Source organism: Anomaloglossus baeobatrachus, chromosome 4 (assembly GCF_048569485.1).
Source record: "Anomaloglossus baeobatrachus isolate aAnoBae1 chromosome 4, aAnoBae1.hap1, whole genome shotgun sequence".
In the NCBI taxonomy this organism is placed as follows: Eukaryota; Metazoa; Chordata; class Amphibia; order Anura; family Aromobatidae; genus Anomaloglossus; species Anomaloglossus baeobatrachus.
The window spans coordinates 546,596,982-546,614,435 of record NC_134356.1 but is presented as its reverse complement, the minus strand read 5'-3'; the positions used below and the strand labels follow the sequence as shown (position 1 = coordinate 546,614,435).

Genomic DNA, 17,454 nt, shown 5'->3' with positions numbered 1-17,454 from the left:
CACGTCGTAAGTGATGCACATCCGGCATCGTTAGTGGTGTTGTAGCGTGTGACAGCTACGTGCGATTGCGATTGAACGTAAAACCGTTCATCGCATACACGTCGTTCACTTGCTAAAAATTGCACGTCGGGTTGCTCAATGTTCCCGAGGCAGCACACATCGCGGTGTGCGACACCCCGGGAACGATGAACAGATCTTACCTGCGTCCCGCGGCTCCGGCCGGTAATGCGGAAGGAAGGAGGTGGGCGGGATGTTTACGTCCCGCTCAACTCCGCCCCTCCGCTTCTATTGGCCGGCTGCCGCGTGACGTCGCGGTGACGCCGAACGTCCCTCCCACTCCAGGAAGTGGATGTTCACCGCCCACATCGAGGTCGTATGGAAGGGTAAGTACGTGTGACGACAATTAATCGTTTAAGCGACACGGTCAACAAATTGAACGTGTCGCACATATGATGGGTATATATATCATATGCTTAATTATAAGGTGTAAAGCAGGCTATACTCTATCCCATATACAACTGTTTAATTAGTTTAATTTGCATTTCGGAGGTGATACTCCCCTTAAAGAGCTACTTTTTCCTCATACATGCGTACAAAATATACTATCCCAGGAAAAAAAAAGAATATTAAATAAATTGCCTTCACATTGACTCATACATTTTCAAGGAGGCAAGAAGCCTTTTGGAAAGTATAAAGAAGGTAATAGAAAAATACATGATTGGATTATCCAATCTGAATAGAAGGTAATTTTACATCGTGGTGCATATTATAAGAACACTATATTGAGATGCTAGTATGTCTAAAGCACAATTTAAAATAATCATTTATGTAATATAATGTGGTCTAAAATAAGAAAGATTCTACTACTTCATTTCCCGAGCAACAATCTCAATGACTGCCGTCTAGTCACAGCTGCTTACACTGCCGGTCACTTGGAGATTAGCAGTTTTTTTTAAAGACTTGGATTACACAGCAAATAATGTAATAAACACTACTGAGAAATAATAATATGGTTTAAAATAACTTTACAAAGCCTAAAGCATTACATGTCTAGGAAATAACTCTCTAGAGCACAGAACTGGAGATAATGAATTAAAAAGAATATGTGAATATGGAGAAATTCACTTTAAGTTATAGAAGTTTTTTGCTTTGTGTCTATAGAGATTTTACTTCTTGTAGTAAGTCTAAGTAGCTAAATCTGGAGATCAACTCTAGATCCTGAGATTTAGGCAAGCTTAAAGCAGAGGCATTTGAGCAATGTTTCTAATACCAGTAGTTTATATGAGGGGTAAATATACATTACTTCCCATTTCATGTTAAAAAAATTCTATAAGTTTCATCATCATAAGACACTATTGATGGATAAACTGCTAACCTGTTTGAAAAATATTGGCTAACTATCTATTTGTTCATGACATATACAGTATATAGTCTATGAAGATATAAAGTATTTGTTATGTAGTGTGCAATATGCTATGTGGGTTGCTGAAGTGACAAACTTGGAACGCACTGACACTGCTATACCCATACAGTATATATTTCACCATAGCTAGAGAAAAGAATGTTTTGTTTCTTAACTGTTATGGGATGGTTATTTTGGTACCTGTAGTACTATGAGAGTTATTAGGGCATGTATGCTTATTCATATACCTCTACCCATGTGATGCCTCCGGATGGAATTCTCTAAGAGGCAGAGAGAGGATTAGCTTGCCCTGAGTGAGACAGTGTGTAGAGGTTGTGATGCCTCTGGAAGGAATCCTCTGACAGAAGAGAGTTGACTTCTCCTGACCGGGGTCAGTATGAGGAGGCTAAGATACCTCCGCTGGGATACTTCTGTGGAGAAGTTGTTTTCGAAACTGTGCGGGTGTACCATGAGTGAAAAGGACTATAAAACTATGCTGGAGAAGGGCTTGTGTGATGTTATTGAAGAGTAGTTTATGTGCTGTTTTATAAACAGGCTGAACTTTTCAGGTAAGAAGTGTTTCTGTCGTTACTTCGTGGCACGAGCAGAGTGAGTAACCCCTTCACATTTGGCGCTAGAGTGCTAGCAGCATTCCAGGAGGCACATGTGGCGGCTTTAGAGTGTTGTTTGCTGTGGATTGGAGGGTCCATGAAGATTTTCCATGTGCTGCAAGGAGCTGTTGCCTATGGATCGATCGGTTAACGAAGACTCATGGAGCAGAGCAGCAGCAGATGCTTGAGCAGCAGTGTCAACAGCAGAAGGCCCTGGACTAACACATGGTGGAGGCAGTGCAGGTGGACGAAAATGAAGAGCTGTGGCGCCAGCAGTTGCAGGTCGGTGAGCACCAAAAGGGTACTGGCAAGCGGAGGTTCCAGGAGATCCAACGATGGCAGATAGAGCTGCGGTAGCAACAGGAGTCGCTCATAGTGGATCATGATAAGGCGGTAATGGACCAGTTTGTGCAATCCCTTATGGGGCCAGTAAAGACACTTGTCAAAGATATTCCCGAAGATGTGAGAGAAGGAAGTATGTCCGTGAGATAGGGCATGAAGGATTTAAGAATGCCATAGGAGTATGTAGAGTGTACTTTACCTCAGAGACAAATCAACTGATTAAACTGTATGCAAATGAAGCCTCAGTGAAGCGGGTACATATCCTGAATGATATGCACTTCCGAAGTATTCGCACATAGAAGATGTTCATGTCAAAAAAGGAAGAAGCCTCCAGATGCTTGGAGAGTACAAAGATGCTGACTACTGCATGTCAGGAAGACATGGTAGTTAGAAAATATTTAACGGCCAGCTTGTAATGCACACACTCAGAAATAACATTCTGCAAACTAGGTAAATTCCAGGTGTCACAGCTATCAAGTTCAAGAAGACACGGGAATGTTTGTAATTTATGGAGAGACTGTGGAAGAAGTGAAGAGAACTTGAAATTTATTGGAATTTGTGGAAGATTTCATCCAGATTCCCATTAAATTTGTCAGGAAAATTATTGGTAAGTATGGAAAAGAAATCCAGGAGTTTATGGATAAAGCCAGAGTTGCGAGAGTTAGAATTGAAAGTGGTAATGTGGCCAAAATACCCCATGGAGATGGTATGTTTCCATTTGTCATTAAAAAACAAGGGAAAATATTGGAAATGTACGGGCTCTTCTAGAATATCATAACCATACCTGGAAGAGGTAGAGCAGTTAAGACTGAAAAAACTGAAACTTGAGGAAGAGCTTTGTTGACTTGGTATGAGTTGGCAACCTCCTTCAAACCAGGAATCTAAAAGGAATGATGGATTGAGGGATTGGTCTCTAGCCAAAGACAGTGGTAGGAAAATTCACAGACAGGGAGATAACTGAAGCCACCCTGACAGAAGAGGCCATAGTAAATCTGCATAATTAGAATGCGGAGGATCTAAAAGTGTCAAATGTTCTGTCAGCTCAATGCTGAAGGACCCAGATAGTAGCCTCTCTAGTGTACTTGATAACCAAGAGTCAGATCAGGAAGAAGATTTGAGTAAGGGAATCTCACTACTGTATTAACAGTAGGATGCAGTCCTGGAGGGGGAGGTCAGACAAAGCTATTCACCTTGTAGATGGAATGATTGAATAAGAGATTGTGTCAATAACTAAAAAGGGTTTGGTGAAAGAGAGGTGTTTATCAGGGGCTGAAGTTCAAAGTTGATAGAGAAGACTCTCTGATGAGGTTGTGCAAGGTGCCAAGCTCCACAACTTTAGGCAAATGGGGGTATGTAAGATGGTGACACTCGTACCTGTAGTACTACAAGATTCATTAGGGCTGTTTGCTTATTCACATACCTCCACCCATGGATGTGTCCCATATATTATAATGGTATCTGTTTCTTTGGCACATGGTCAGTGTGTTGAGGCTGTGATGCTTCTGGAAGGAATCCTTTGACAGAGAGAAAAAATGTGCTTTTCCTGATGGGGCCAGTGTGTAGAAGTTGTGATGGCTCTGGAAGGACTACCCTGAAAGAAGAGACGGTTTTTCTGCTTCTGAACGGGGTCCGTCTGTGGAGAATGAGATACCTCCACTGGGATACCGCTACTGTAACCTGTGTGAGTTTACTATGAGTGAAACGGACTGTAAAACCGTGTTTTGTTCCTGTGAAGCAGGAGAAGGGCTGGTGTGATGTTATTGAAGAGTGTTTTATGTGCTGTTTAATACACTGCCTGAACTTTTTAAGTAAGAAATTTTCCTATTGTTACCTAGTGGAGCAAGCAGAATGAGTGACCCCATCACAATATTCACTATCCAATGGAGGTGCTGTTACCAGCTTAGACTCAGGATGGCCTGACAATGATTTTGGAGAGTCCACTATGATGATGGAACACTGACCAAAGCTACAAGAAAAGGCAAAGATGAGCTAATACATTTGCTTGTTATTGAGCTATGGGGCAGATAGTCCACATATGATGTCAAGCTGACATGCTGCTGCATTGTGTAATGGATTAGACCTGGAGCCTGTCTATCAGTCTGGTAGTGAGCTGTGAAAGAAGACAACTCTATACCGATTGCCACTGAAGCGATGTGAGCTGAGCATATTGTCAACCTGGTGTGGAGTGAGATCTCTAAGTCAGAGGTGTTATGAGACACAAGCATTAGGATGGATTGGATGGAACTAGACTCTTAGGGGCACTTTGCACACCACGACATCGCAAGCCGATGCTGCGATGCCGAGTGCGATAGTTCCCGCCCCCGTTGCAGCTGCGATATCATGGTGATAGCTGCCGTAGCGAACATTATCGCTACGGCAGCGTCACATGCACTCACCTGCCCTGCGACGTCACTCTGGCCGGCGAACCGCCTCCTTTCTAAGGGGGCGGGTTGTGCGGCGTCATAGAGACATCACACGGCAGGCGGCCAATAGAAGTGGAGGGGCGGAGATGAGCGGGGCGTAAACATCCCGCCCACCTCCTTCCTTCCACATAGCCGGCCGGGACGCAGGTTGGAGATGTTCCTCACTCCTGCGGCTTTACACACATCGATGTGTGCTGCTGCAGGAACGAGGAACAACATCGTAACATCGGCCTTTCCCAATTCATGGAAATGACCGATTCTACACCGATGCTACGATTACGACGCTTTTGTGCTCATTACTCATATCAAAAATGCTTTACACACTACGATGTCGAGAGCGACGCCGGAAGTGCGTCACTTTTGATTTGACCCCACCGACATTGCAGCTGCGATGTCGTAGTGTGTAAAGTGCCCCTTACCCATGGCAAGCCATAGCTAAGTCCAGGATGGACCGCCTGGGACTTGTTGATAGCATGAAGCAATGACTTAGCTGCCATGGGGCCATTTAATTGCCTGGTTGGTTCATATTTTAATGGCAGTGCAGAAGCGGGGGAAAAGTTATGGAAGGCCAAAAATAGATTTGATCCTTCCAATGACAGCACACAGAAGGTTGAGTTGTAAAGTTAAAGGGAAGATGTCAGGATGATTTTACTACTGAAGCTAGTGGTATGGCTGCATAGTAGTAGAAAGTTAATAAAAATGATACCTTTCCTATTGCAAGCTGATGTGCCATTGCTGAGAAATTTAGCTTTAAAATCCACATGCTAATTAGTCTGTATATGCATTGGGATGAGTAGATATGCTTGGCAGTTATTTTGGGCGCATAATAGGCTGATACGTTCTGCTCTTTAGAGATCACTTTTTAACAGTTATCTCATTAGCAACACAGGCAGGATTATAGCGGTCACATGTTTTAGAACATTGCCAAAATATTCTACCATGGAAGTCATGGCACATTTCAAGACTAAAAGTTCCTATGGTCCATGTAGCTGCTATATAGCATATTGATGAATGCTGTTAACAGCAGTTTATGTAAGACGGCTATCTCTATAATAAGTTACTGATTATAGAATGGAATCTATAGCTAGAAAGCCAAAACATTGATAACGAAGAATAACTACCAAATACATGTAAAAAATAGGTTTTATGTTCCCTTTAAATTAGGTCTATGCCATGAAGCATCTGGTTGATATATGGTGACCTGTGATAATTGTCCAATAATATTCACAATGGTTCTTTGGCAAGAACAGTACATATAACATGCTCTACTTTCCTAATGTACCCAAAGCTGTAATTTGTTCCCAGAGTGATGATCTCAGGGACCATGTCTTCATGGGGCAGTGTTAGTTTACATCACATCTATATGGATGAAATGCTTACAAATCCCTATGGATGTATCCCATGTCTTTGGATGAAAAGTAACACCCCTCCCCGCAGCAGCACTGGTCCCCTAGAGTTTGCAGCAAATTAGAACACATTTTATGCTCTATTAAGTTTGCTTCATGTACTCACAGAAAACCTTCAGATTTTGCTGCGAAAATAACTAAAATAAACTTCCACATTTGTAGAAATTCATAGACCTAAGAACAGAAAAGCATTAGAATTCCGGAGCATAGCTGTCTGTAAATCATTCACAGAAGTAGTGATAGTTTCTATACATTGAGAACATTTCTTAGACCGAATGCACACTATTATATAAAACCTCTATATTACCCACAGTAATGCAGCATCCATAGACTACTCTGAAACCCGTATTCTCAGAATATTTCCGTAATAACGAGCAGTATATAGGCAGTATACAGCATCAAGGCGTATCAACAACTTAAATATCCGTTGCTTACAACTGAACTTCCTGTGATGGAAATCCCATCTGGTTACCCAAGTAGCTTTAATATTATACAATATTCTATTATTGCTGATTTTATGTTGTGTATCTGTTGTTTCTTTTCATTCTCCCCACTCCAGTTCCAGTTATATACTAATGCTAAACCTCTCACTGTTTGGTACTCCTGGACTACCTAATTGATATGAATGTATACTATATAATATTCACACTCATATTTATTGCTATCTTGGGAAGTTGTTGGTATTATAACTCAAGTGTGTTGGATGTGCAACAAGTTGTGCAACAAAATTAAGATCTCTATATGAGATATGTGAGAGAGTGAAATGTCTACGGTTAGTTTGTGCTCTGACCTTGTAGGCGTTACATATGCACTGAGTTGGTGGCAATAGCGGAATGGGGAATCATTAGAAATCATTCCTATGAACGCTGTGCTACAGGGCTACTGTTTTCCAAAACAATCGTTAGAAGCACATACTGTGTCTCCCTCATACATAAAGAGGGAAAAGACCCGGAAGTCTGTAGCAATTACAGACCGATCTCGCTGCTGAATAATGATCTGAAACTGTTTGCAAGCCTTGTGGCACACCGTTTAAGCACCATCCTCCCCTCACTAATCTCACCTGAGCAAGTGGGCTTTGTGAATGGAAGAGGATGAGATAATTCCATGCGCTTACTCCATCTTATGCAGCATGCCCTTATTCTCCGCAGACCCTTAGTACTATAAGGCACTGATGCAGAGGAGCCCTGTGACAGGATCGACTGGATATTTATGTGAGAAACATTATGGCACTTCGCTTTTCCTACTCCATTCATAGAGGCAATTTTTCTGATGTATACACAACCGACAGTGCGTCTTAGGGTAAATGGACATCTTTCTAGCCCATTCAATTTTAAAAATTGTGTGCGATAAGGCTGCCCACTTTCTCCATCCCTGTTTATATTAGTGATGAAGACCCTTATTCAACGAATCCGGCAGCACCTGAACAGTAAGGGTTTTTCCATAGCTGAAACAACACATAAAGTGGCAGCCTTGGCCAACAATCTTCTTCTCCTGATGACAGAACCCCTCAAAGAATTCCCAGCTATCCTAGACATTTTTGAACATTTTGGCTCACTGTCAAATTTCAAAATTAATTTGGCACATCGGAGGCATTAGGTATACAGCTCCCACAAGCAACAAGAGACATTAGGTATGCAGCTCCCATTAGGTATACAGCTCCCCCAAGCAATAAATACCCCTTTAAGTGCCCCCCCCTAAGTTTATTACCTACTTAGGAAATATGCTTGCACTGGCCTTCTTTAGTATCTTTAAACTTTGTTCCGTTATTAAAATTTTCGTTAAAAGTAATAGCCTCATGGTCAGCCCCATTTGTCTCATGGATGGGATGAAAAAATCTATTAAAAAGCTTTGTATTACCCAAATTTAGCTATGTATCCCAGATGTTACCAATTCAAGTACCACAAACCTTTTTCCATAAAGCTAAAATCCTTTTCAACAACAATATCTGGAAAAGTAGGTGCCCAAGCCTGAACTACAATATGCTAGTGCTCCCTAGGTTCAGAGGGGATATAGGAACATCAAACCCACAGAAATATCACACGGCAGCAATACTATCAATGATAATAAATTGGACCCGCAAATCTCCAAACAAACTTTGGACATTGAATGCAGACTCCACCAATCCGACAAACTTTAGTCCCATCCTGTACTCAGCAAAACATTTTCTTCGAGACCCCATGACAGGCAACTCAGTCTTTAAAAATGTGCTACAAACCTAGATAAAACATGTAGATTATCTTATTCCCCCTCCTTCCCTGATAATCCGTATAATGGACCTACTGGAACTGTACTCAGATAGCACGCAATCATGCACTCCTGATCAACTGCACACACTTACCACACCAGTGGAACTTGCGTTAGAGGATGGAGCACTTATACCCCTGACCCAGCTCAATAAGATCATAGCCCCGAATTCACTCAACTTCCTCCGATATGAAAGACTAAAGTTAGCGGTACTGGATCACTTGCCAAATGGCTTGCCTCAAAGGTACCTTTCCACCTTTGAATCTTTGATCACACAAACAAAATCCCCCCCCAGAAAGTCCTGTCTAAACTTTATCAAATATTGATCTTAAATAACCTTCTGCTGAAAAGGGCATTCATGTCATTATGGGAAAAAGATCTAGGCAGGAAATTTACAGAGGGAGATCTTATCCAAATCTACAAAAGATCCTTTGGCCCATCATATGGCGTGAAGGTATAGGAAAACTTATACAAAATAATTACCAGATGGTATGTTTCACCTGCTCAAACTAGCACATGGTTCCCTTCCTCTTCAGAGATATGTTGGAGGTGCAATAAAGAACGAGGCACGTACTTCCAAATCTGGTGGCAGTGTGACCAGCTGCAACCCTATTGGAAGAATGTGCTTAAGTACACCAAGCGAATTTGGAAACTGACTTTTAATCCCCAACCCAGTCTAATCTTTCTGAACTTGGTCAGCAATCTGCAAAATACTCTGAAAAAACTCTCCTCCTATTCTTACCCTACTGGCAGCAGCCAAATTGCTCATTCTTCCCCTTTGGCGCTCAACAAATATACTCACGATCCAAAATTGGATTCTCTAAATTGACCAGTTATATCATATCGAAGAGATGGGAGCATTAACTTATCAATCTCAAGAAAATTTTAGACTTACCTGGGCCCCCTGGCTGAAGTTTCGAGAATCCCCTGAGTACTTTGAATTGGTGGCGTCTTGACCCACTTCCACTTCCCGAGCCAGTATTGATATACCGCTTACCTAACATAATCCCCTCTCGCACTTCTTGTTTCTCATCACCCTCTTGAAACTATTTCTTCCTCTCTTCTCCCCCACTTTCTCCTCACACAGAGGTCTTTAACACTAGTTATCCTTTTTAGTTAACCTCTCTGAAACTCACCCTTCTTTAAAATCCCTCAACCCCACTGTGCACAGGGTTTACATTTGTTAATATCTCTAATGATAATTCACAAAAGTTATCGTTAACTGCATATTGACTACAAAGGAACAACACCTAACTGAGGTATTTTCGACAAGGGAAGAGAGATTAGAACTTTGGGAATGAACTTTGGAACTAAATCTCTCCCTCAAGATATGAGTTCCTTATAGATTTCCATATATCTTCTTTGTTCCATGTAAAGCTATGACATTACCATGTTCCGAATACTGTTTGAATGGTATGTACTGTGTTTGACATGTTTTCATTGCAATAAAAAAAATATTGAAAAGAAAATAAATCATTCCTATGTCCTTTCCAATGGATCATTCTCCTGTTAGCAAACATCAGATACAGCCTGGCAAATAAATGTCTTCAGAGCTGTGCAGACCAGTAGCAAGTGTTTGCATCACAGATAGCTAGAAGTAGGAGTAAGTAGTAACTGCTGTACATTTTGCGTAACCATAAAATTATAGTAAGGGCCACAAAGAAGCAAAGCAATGAGCTCTACTTTTTTACTGCAATCATTGTTTGTGTCTCATGAGAATAAAACAGCACACCTGTGAGAAAAGAGTGCCACTACTGAGTGAGGTGAAAGCTAAATGTAGAAATTGTTTTTTAAAGCCATGCTATTGACCAATCCGGAACGATGAAAGGATTAATTTTCTTTATTTTCATGCACAAGTCTACGCGTTTCAGGAGTACTCAGCTCCCTTCATCAGGACAACAGGCAAAAAAACATCTATGTAGTCCTGATGAAGGGAGCTGAGTACTCCTGAAATGCGTAGACCTGTACATGAAAATAAAGAAACATTATTTTCTGGAGTGTGGAAATCAGATAATATTCTTATCATCATACAAGCAGGATTTTCATATATAAAATAAAACCAGTGCTATACTGGCATTAAGATGCTGAGTGTAAGCTAATGTGAATACATTTTCCAGTTTGGGGCTTCCTCTTGTGGTAAGTGCTGGCGGTGCAGTTGATTTGTGGAATGAAAGCCACACACCTCTGGAGGACTGGCAATCAGGTCTCTCAGATTCGGCTATATAGCTGAGTAGCTTTCTCCTGTTACTTGCCGGTGCTCAATGGATATTCTGTGTGTTAAGGACATTCTGAAACCAGCCCTGCTCTCTACCAAAACTCCTCTCAGATAACTTGGTCTTGTACCTCTGCTTATTGCTTCCACTTTATTGTTGCTTTTTCTGCTTTGATACTAATGCTTGATTCCTATTTTGTCTGTGTGGAGTTCTTGGTGGAATTGAATCATTGCCTGCTGGGAGTGTCTGTATATTTAGCTCCATGATTCTGCAATGTTTTGTGGTTTGTCATGCTTGGTATTAATTCAGTCCCTCATCTATATTAGTGTTTTTGGATCCCAGTAATATCAGAGTGCTGATATAGTGGGGGATTGGCCGTTTGGTCTCATGGTTTTTCCATATCAGACATGCTGGTTTTTATTAGGGTTTTTACGGCTGCAGACAGTACTCCTTCCTATCCTTTCCTATAAAGGTAGTTTGGGCCTCACTTTTGCCGAACCTGTTTTTCTAGCTTTGTATTGTGTTTTCCTATATCACTGGTAGTCTTTACATGTGGGGGGCTATCTATATCTTTGGGGATTGCTCCGAGGCAGATTAGCTTTTCTTATTTTTTTATCTGTAAGAATAATTAGTTCTCTGGCTGTGTCGAGACAACTAGGTCATCGTAGGCTCGTCCCACGGCTACTTCTAGTTGTGTTTCAGGATCAGGTCTGCAGTCCCTTAAGGTTCCATCCACTCTGGTGAGATTTTGGGTTTCTGCATTTTTGATCCTCCTCGGTCCCTGAATCATAACAGTAAGCATACGTTTTGTTCTGAGATTGGGTTTTGTATTTCAGAAATATGTGCAAGTAAAGTTCCAGCAATGCACTGTTATTTGATTGACAAATGCAACAGGAAGGGAATATGTGGGTCGGCCTTTCAATCTATTCCCGCCCCTGTCTGCCTTCCTGGCCTTCCTCCCCCTGTTGCTGTCATAAACATTAATTCCGGGGCAGGCAAATGGCCAGGGGCTGGAGTATATAACAAGATCCGACCCATATATTACCTTCCTGTTGCACCTGTCAATCAAATAGCAGTGCATTGGTGGAACTTTACTTTCACATATTTTGGAAATAGAACATCCAATCTCAGAACAAAAGGTATACTTACAATCAGCATCCTAGCACCAGTATAGCACTGACTTTACTTTAGATGTGAAAATCCTGGTTAGTTCCCTTCAAGGCCATGTAACACCATCCTAACAAACCCACTAATATATGTAATTTGAAATTCCTGGGCTTCAATGAAAAATCTGCCATGTCACGGTATGGCTCTCTTCCTATCTGACCTTTTGGTCTCCTCGGCTCCTACGATCTGACAGCTACCTTATACATGAGACCTTCAGAAATCTTATGTATTATTTGGGACCTCACACAACTAAATATCTTGCACAGAAAGACATAGCTTCTTCAACCCAATAAAGTTATCTTTTTTTATGGGCCATTAAACGTAAATGAAAACAGCTTCACTGGATCCAATAAATGAATCATGGTGGACTCGTGTAAGGTTTCTCTAGCCACTTATAAGCATCATTTCAGGCACATTCTAAAAATAAAAGCCTGCCATTCTTTGAGCCTAGGCAGCAATTTAGAACTGTGAGCAACAAAGAAAAATTACACAGGAATCCCAGATCTTCTAAGTATTTGTATTCCTTGCAGGTGGATATCTGAAACAATGAGCCATGGAGGAAGTGTTTGCTGGAGCATATGGGAATGGATCGGCACGTGGTGCCTGGTGTCTGCTGAATGGATTAGAAAAGAGCATTCCTCAGAAAATCAGAGCAACCTAATGCCATAAGTTGCTTTTTTCTAACAGTCTTTACCGTTCTGCTCAACTGTTTAAGATTTACTTGCTCTCATTTGCTGGTAATAGATGTTGAGTAACATTCACTAATAGCAGCCATTGTATTGCCTGGATACAGAGCAGCTGGTCTTTTTGTCACCTGTGGAAAAGGTTCAGTTTGCTGCACAAGCCCTGTGTATATGAGCCCTGTATAGGAAAGTGGCTTGCCCCCCCCCCTTCCTTAACCAGCTGCATCTTTGCTTCTATGTGTATTAATATTTCAGCATTACATTTTTGCATCTAGTTGGCGGTATACATCAGGAAACGGACAAAGAAAACCACTTTCTTGACATACCCTATATAGTATGCATGGACATTTACGGTGCCAATAATGTTTCCTTTTAGCATGTATCTAACACAGTTCCATCTAGATGCTATTCTTGAATGTATAAAAAAAAAATTGTAAAACAAGAAGACACTACAAAAAAGGTTATGTTAAACTGATTAATTTATATCAAACATAGGGGCAATTGTGTCAAGAGAACAAATCTGCCCAATGGATGTCAACTGTATGGCATTGTAACCTAATTTTAGTCAGACAGGCTGAGATCATAAACCAGGAGGACACAACAGTACATGGGGGGCAGACAGAGATAAGGTCAAAGTACAAGCCGAAAGTCAGGGTTCTAGGAGCGTATGTACCAAAATACAAGGAGCAGACAGGGAAATGGTCAGGAGGAAGTCCGAGGTCAGAAGACAGGAAGTCACAACAAAAACAGGAGGGGATTGGAGGAAGTCTGAGGTCAGAAACCGAGAAGTCACAACAGAAACAGGAGGGGACAGGAGGAAGTCCGAGGTCAGAAACTGGTGAAGTCACAACATAAACAGGAGGGGTCAGGCAGAAACAGGTTAACAACTGTCCGGAGTTGAGATGCAAAGATCTGAACACTGAGCACCATGGGAGCCAACAACACAACTGAAAACCAGGAAGTATACCTGGCGGCATCCTGAGCTAACACGCTCCCAAAAGAAGCAGAGCAATCATTGGGAATGAGAAGCAACTGCGTGAGCACCTCCCAGGACTAGTATGGAACCCAGTGTTGTGAAACCATCAGCAGAGCAGTCATCCTGCAAAACACTCTGCATCATAAGCAGCATATACCGGCTCCGCAGGAGAGCACAGCAGAACAATACAAAATGTTCTGCACATAGGAATCGTGACAATCCTCTTCTCAAAGTAGTTCTAGCATCCTAGTTATAGACCATAGAAATCATGAAGAACAGTTGCTCCCCTACAGGTGAATGCTGCATTACATAGATTTATGAGAGATCTCAAAAAAACTTTTTTCAAAAAACCACTGGAGACTTCCTAACCAGTGATCTGAGCCTTTGTACATTGAGCTATTTGTAGATAAATTGAATTGTTGAGTATATAGAGGTATCCACAATGTGTTGCTTCCAGCTGTCATACAAGTAAATAAATACCAAAAAGGTCTCAGTACTAAAAATATAACAAAGGTTGTTTGGGAAAGGTGAAAAAGCAAAATACACACAAAAATGGCTTTTGAAAGCTGCACTTTTCAGTGCTATAAATGTCAAGCAATGCAGCCAATGTTTACAACCCTTTAACCCATCCAAAGGAACATTCAAAGGAACAGGAGCTTCTGAAAAACCCTGAAAATATCAAAGGATGTAGAAATAGCTCAATGCCTACAATCGAGAACAGTTACTCCAGGTAACTCACAAATGGCAGTGGTCATCTGCTCCACTCACCAAGTCAATGAGAAAGCTTTAGCTATTAATATCACATTTAGACGCTAATAATGGACAGGATGAGCCTTTTATGCATTCGAATGGGTCAATAATATGCCAAAACACTATTTTGCAAAGTGAGGCTGGGGCTACATGGAAGCAGTAATATACCTTGACTTGCCTGAATATATATGTACCTACTAGTATATATATATATATATATATATATATATATATATATATATATATATATACTTTGACTTGAGACTTAATCTTGAGCTTAAAGTTTTCAGTAATCCACATTTTAATAATTAAATTATTATATGGCATGAGGTATAGGAATTCCACAGTATAAAGTGATGTATCCAATTTACCCATTCTTATAGAACATTCCTTGCTATAAGGATAAGAGCAGATTACTTCTCATCTCACCCCATGGGTATGTGTTATAAGAACAGCCTAAGCTATTTGTTATAATGATCGTCATCATTTTATGAGGTTATGTGGTCAGTTACATCATGAATATGGCCCCAACGAACTATTAACAAGCATGAGGACAGCAGAGAATAAAGACTGAACACACCCAGGAGACACAAGGAAAAGCTGAGCTCATCTTTACTGCTGCTGGCCATTATCGATTCAGACACGTGTAATGCCAACCATAGGGGCAACTCACCACACCCCACCCTGCAAGCCCTGAGCCTCAGCCCTATACAAATCCACTAGTCAATAGATGATGAATAATCCTTCCCTTGATTAAGGTTCCAACACTATCCACAAACCCAAGTTATCAAAGAGGCAAAGGAGCCAGGTGAGTTGGAAGAAGAGCAAAGCACATAGATACAAGACTAATATAATAAAGTGGAGTCCTGGAGCCCCTACCATGCTGAGGTATCACTACAAGGAGCAGCCTTGGTTGTGCATTCAGGAGGCTTGTGTTGTGATATAAGCACAGCTTTGCATCATAACTATTGTTTTCCAGCATCCACTGTTTTGCATTGGAAGCTCTGCCTTGTCTCCAAGGCATGGTCCAGCATTAAGCACTGTGCTTCCCGACAATATGTTGCATTTGTATTAGTAGCAGTTCATTTATAGCCTTCAGCAGCCCCATCTCTCTCACCCACAAGTGGTGCTATACATTGTCTGTGTTTACATCACAACTGCATGGACATTATAGGAAGTAATCAGTGATTTCTGACTGTATATATATATATATATATATATATATATATATATATACACACACACACATACACACACACAGATATGCTACACAAATATACACAGTATATACAGTACACACAAATGCAATACACACATATATATATATATATATATATATACAGTACACACGTATATAGCGTACACGCACATATATACAGTACACACACACATATATGCATATACACACACAGAGTAAACACACATACAGTACACACACATACAGATACAGTACACACACATACAGTACACACATACACACATACAGTACACACACATATACAGATCCAGTACACACATACAGTACACACACACATACAGTACACACACATATACAGATACGCAGATACGGTACACACACATACAGTACACACACACACATACAGTACATACACACATATACAGTACACACACAGACATCTGAAAAGTAGTAGATGATAGACTCCACAAATAATTCAGCTTGTGTTATACATCGTTGCAGCACCTCACACATGATAGGGTTAACTACTAGTCTGTATTAGAAGAAAACCATATCTAAGCATAAGAGTTAAGCAAGAGCTAAGCTGAACTATGAAGACAAAGAAACTAGATGCTCAGGAGCTCCCTGCTGTCTAAGTGAGGGGGCAGACGTGTACTTACCCGATTTCCTCCTCCAGCTCAGATATATCCGCCAATATGAGGAAGACCACCAGCAAGGTGACAGTGGCCAGTACCCAGCTCCTGAAGTCCGGATGCATGGCTCCTTCAGGTCCAGGCTAGCAATACAAACGATGCCAAACAGCTCCCAGCACCAGCGGCTCCACAACTGCTCCGAGTCAATCCCAGCTCGTTACAAGCCCAGCGAGGCAAGCAGGGTCCTGGTTATTATTCCTCCTCCTGTGATGAGAGGATGTGGGGAAGGTGGCAGATCATTGTCACCTATCATCAGAGTACATGCTGCTGTTCTCAGACACTGAGGAGAGCAGAGATCTATGCAAAGTACTGACATCCACTGGCTGACACAGAGATCCTCCCTCTCTCCCCCCTTCTCTATTGCCTAAAGTTAGTGTGGCAGAGAAGAAGAGGTCCTCACCTGGGAATGGTCCTCAGCAAAAGAGGAGAGGTGTCTAGTGATGCCAAATAATGAAAACCATAACTACATTACACTAGGGAGGAAGGGATGGAATAGTGACCTATGAATAGTTCTTAAAAAAGTGTCAGTAAGTAAAGGGTTATACAGCATAGAAAAATAGCAAGTTGATCTGAAGACATGCATATACACACATATGAACACACATATACACATGAACACACACACACACATATGCACACACACACACATATCAACACCATGCACAAATACACATATGAAAACACATATATATACACACATGCACACACACATGCACATATGAAAACACATGTACACATGCACACATACACATATGAACACACATGCACACACATATATACACATGCACACACACATGAAAACACATGCACACATGCACATATGAAAACACAAATGCACACACATATATATAAACATGCACATACACATGCACATATACACATATGAAAACACATATATATATATACACACACACACACATACACACGTGCACATATGAGAACACATGCACACAGAGATAAACATGAACACACACACATATGCACACGCACACACACACACACACACACACACACACATATAAACACATGCACAAATACACATATGAAAACACACACACATTCACACATGCACATATGAAAACACATGCACACACAGATACACATACACACATACACATATGAACACACATGCACACACATATATACACATGCACACACACATGAAAACATGCACACATGCACATATGAAAACACAAATGCACACACATATATACACATGCACACACATACACACATGCATATATACACATATGAACACACACATACGTACACATGCAGAAATGTCAATGTCACAGGGACAATAGTTACATTTTACAATAATTTTGAACAAGCTAATCTATCTCATAA

General features: G+C 41.1%; 1 protein-coding gene across 2 annotated transcripts in view; it reads right to left on the bottom strand.

The window, feature by feature from the left end:
- ST8SIA2 (ST8 alpha-N-acetyl-neuraminide alpha-2,8-sialyltransferase 2) overlaps positions 1–16,451 on the bottom strand; it is a 414,076-nt gene extending 397,625 nt beyond the window's left edge. The window contains exon 1 of one of the 2 annotated variants that reach the window (XM_075342826.1): positions 16,075–16,451. In XM_075342826.1, the coding sequence (XP_075198941.1) occupies positions 16,075–16,172 (98 nt within the window). In that variant the 5' untranslated portion in view covers positions 16,173–16,451. The remainder of the gene's footprint in view (positions 1–16,074) is intronic. The other variant, XM_075342827.1, reaches the window with a different exon arrangement.
- Positions 16,452–17,454: the final 1,003 nt, after the last annotated feature.